This window comes from Gekko japonicus, unplaced genomic scaffold, assembly GCF_001447785.1.
Source record: "Gekko japonicus isolate JY-2015 unplaced genomic scaffold, Gekko_japonicus_V1.1 scaffold596, whole genome shotgun sequence".
Classification (NCBI taxonomy): domain Eukaryota; kingdom Metazoa; phylum Chordata; class Lepidosauria; order Squamata; family Gekkonidae; genus Gekko; species Gekko japonicus.
In genome coordinates, this window is record NW_015174859.1 from 392,617 (window position 1) to 395,180 (window position 2,564).

The window sequence follows — 2,564 nt, forward strand, 5'->3', positions numbered from 1 at the left end:
CTTAGATGCTTCCTACTCCTGCTGCATTTAAAGCAGCTTAAAAACAGTCGCCCGTCCCAGCTTTCTTGCAAGACTGTCAGGTAGGCCTGCTGCTGTTGGGTTCTCTCCACACTGCAGCCTTTGACCCCTGCGCAGGGCAAGGTCCATGAGATCCATCGGTCGGCTTCATCCAGCAGCCGCTGTCCGGAGCGATGCCTCAAGTTCCTTCCCTGTCTCGGGATTTGGGGGGGTCCTGGAGCGTGAAGTCATGTTGCTCCCGTGGCTGGCCGGCTGGCTTCACAATTTGAGCAGGAGTTGCAGCGTCCTCAGAAGAGCCTCTTCGAAGCAAGCCTGGCTGCGGTTTCCCCGGGGGCGCGAGGGGGGCAGCCCCTTTGCTGACTCAGCTCCTCTCTTGCCTCTCCCGCCCTCCCCTTCCAGGGTCGATCCTCCCGGAGCTTTCGGAGCAGTTTGTCCCCCCTGATGTCGCCCCTCCGCTCCTGTGCCGGCTGGTGGATGCCATTGAAAAGAAGGGTGAGGAGGGGGCTTTCTTCTGCAGGTGCCTGCCGGCAGCCGTGTCTTGGGAGGGCGGCTCTGTGTGTGGCTTTGTGAGCCAGTTTAAGTGCGCGGACTCTGATCTGGGAGGACCGGGTTTGATTCCCTACTCCTCCACTCGCACCTGGCCGGACGACCTTGGGCAAGCCGTAGTTCTGATAAGAGCTGTTCTTGAAAAAGAGCCGTTTGTGCCAGAGCTCTCTCAGCCCAACCTACCTCACAGGGTGTCTGTTGTGGGGAGGGGAAGGGAAAGGAGTTTGTAAGCCGCTCTGAGACTCCTCTGGGTAGTGAAGGGCGGGGTATGAATCCAATCTCTTCTTCTTCTTCAGAAGATCCTCCATTAGTCCCCGGGGGGGCTGGAGTTGAAAGCAGGGCTCCGGGAAGGTCTTTCCTTGCTTGGAGAGCCCATACCAGCCAGGGGAGGCCAGACTATAACAGAGGGACCAGGGGCCCAACTCTGCACGTGGCACCTCCCTGGACGCTTGCTCTGACTGGCATGCAGGCAGTCCTCGGCTCAATGGCTCTCGCTGCCAAAGAAGAGGGTCTCCAGGGCCGGGAAAGACCTTTCTCTGTTCGAGAGCGGCTGCCAGTCAGAGGAGGCTACGGTGTCTTCGAGGGACCTGGGCAGAAGGCAGCCTCGTCCGTGCCTTGCCAGGCAACAGGGGCGCATGGGGTGGAGGAGGGTTTAGGAGGGGGGTGCTGAAGAGCATGGCAGGAGCCCCCATGGGACCTGCAGGCCCTTGGCCTTTCATGGGGGGGGGAACTGCCTGGGCCACCCACTTCCGAGGAGCTTTCCTTCTTCCAGGGCTCTTTTTGTAGAAAAAGCCCAGCAGGAACTCATTAGCATAATAGGCCACACCCAACCGCAGAAACTCATTAGCATATTAGGCCACCCCCCTGACAGCACAGCTCATTAGCACATTAGGCCACACCCCCATGTCACCAGAAGTGTGGTCATCCAGCCACACCCACCTTTTGCTTGTTATTCTGTTTACCTTGTTTGTTGTCAAAACCCAGGGCCTTTTTTTTGTAGCAGGAACTCCTTTGCATGTTAGGCCACACACCCCCTAATGTAGCCAATCCTGATGAGTGTCTCCCTGTGATGTGCGGCGTGCCAGGGGATAGCAGATGGTCATCGGGACCCACCAGGAAAAGCCTCCCTGGTGGAACCAATGCAGCGTGCCGTGTTCCCTCCCACAGGGCTGGAGAGCAAGATGCTGTACAGGGCACCAGGGGCTGAACTGAGGCCAGCGCTGAGAACCGGTAAGAACGAGGTGGGCCCAGAGTGGAGGGGCTGGAGCCCCTGAGAGCCTCCCCCCCCGCCCCCCCCAAAGCTGATCAGGTGGCAGAGATCAAAGGGCGGCCCTTTGATAAGGTTCCACATAATATTCTTGTAGACAAATTCGGAAAAATGTGGTTTGGATCCTATGACTGTGAGGTGGATCTGTAACTGGCTTGATAGATCGCACCCAAAGAGAGCCAGTTTGGTGTCGTGGTTAAGTGCGCAGAGCCTACGGGGAGGGCGGGATAAAAATCTAAATAATAAATAAATAAATTAATATAATCTGGGAAAACCGGGTTTGATTCCCCACTCCTCCACTCGCACCTGGCTGGATGACCTTGGGCAAGCCGTAGTTCTGTCAGAGCTGTTCTCTCAAGAGCAGTTCTCAAAAGAGCTGAGTTTCGAAGCCACTCTGAGACACCTTGGGTAGTGAAGGGCGGGGTATAAATCCAATCTCTTCTTCTTCGTCTTGTGAATGGTTCCTCATCTTCTTGGAGAGGAGTGACAAGGGGAGTGCCTCAAGGATCTGCCCTGGGAACTGTTTTGTTCAACATCTTTATCAATGACTTGGATGAAAGAATAGTAAAGGTAAAGGTTCCCTTGCTCGAAAGCCAGTCGAGTCCGACCCTAGGGTTGCGGTGCTCATCTCCGTTTCAAAGCCGAAGAGCCGGCACTGTCCGAAGACGTTTCCGTGGTCATGTGGCCAGCATGACTAAACACCAAGGCGCACGGAACGCTGTTACCTTCCCAC

General features: G+C 56.2%; 1 protein-coding gene across 1 annotated transcript in view; it reads left to right on the forward strand.

Annotated features, from left to right (window-relative positions):
* PIK3R2 (phosphoinositide-3-kinase regulatory subunit 2) overlaps positions 1–2,564 on the forward strand; it is a 22,354-nt gene that overhangs the window by 5,425 nt on the left and 14,365 nt on the right. Inside the window, exons 3-4 of the mRNA XM_015424644.1 lie at positions 418–510; positions 1,732–1,794. Coding sequence (XP_015280130.1) covers positions 418–510; positions 1,732–1,794 — 156 coding nt within the window. The remainder of the gene's footprint in view (positions 1–417; positions 511–1,731; positions 1,795–2,564) is intronic.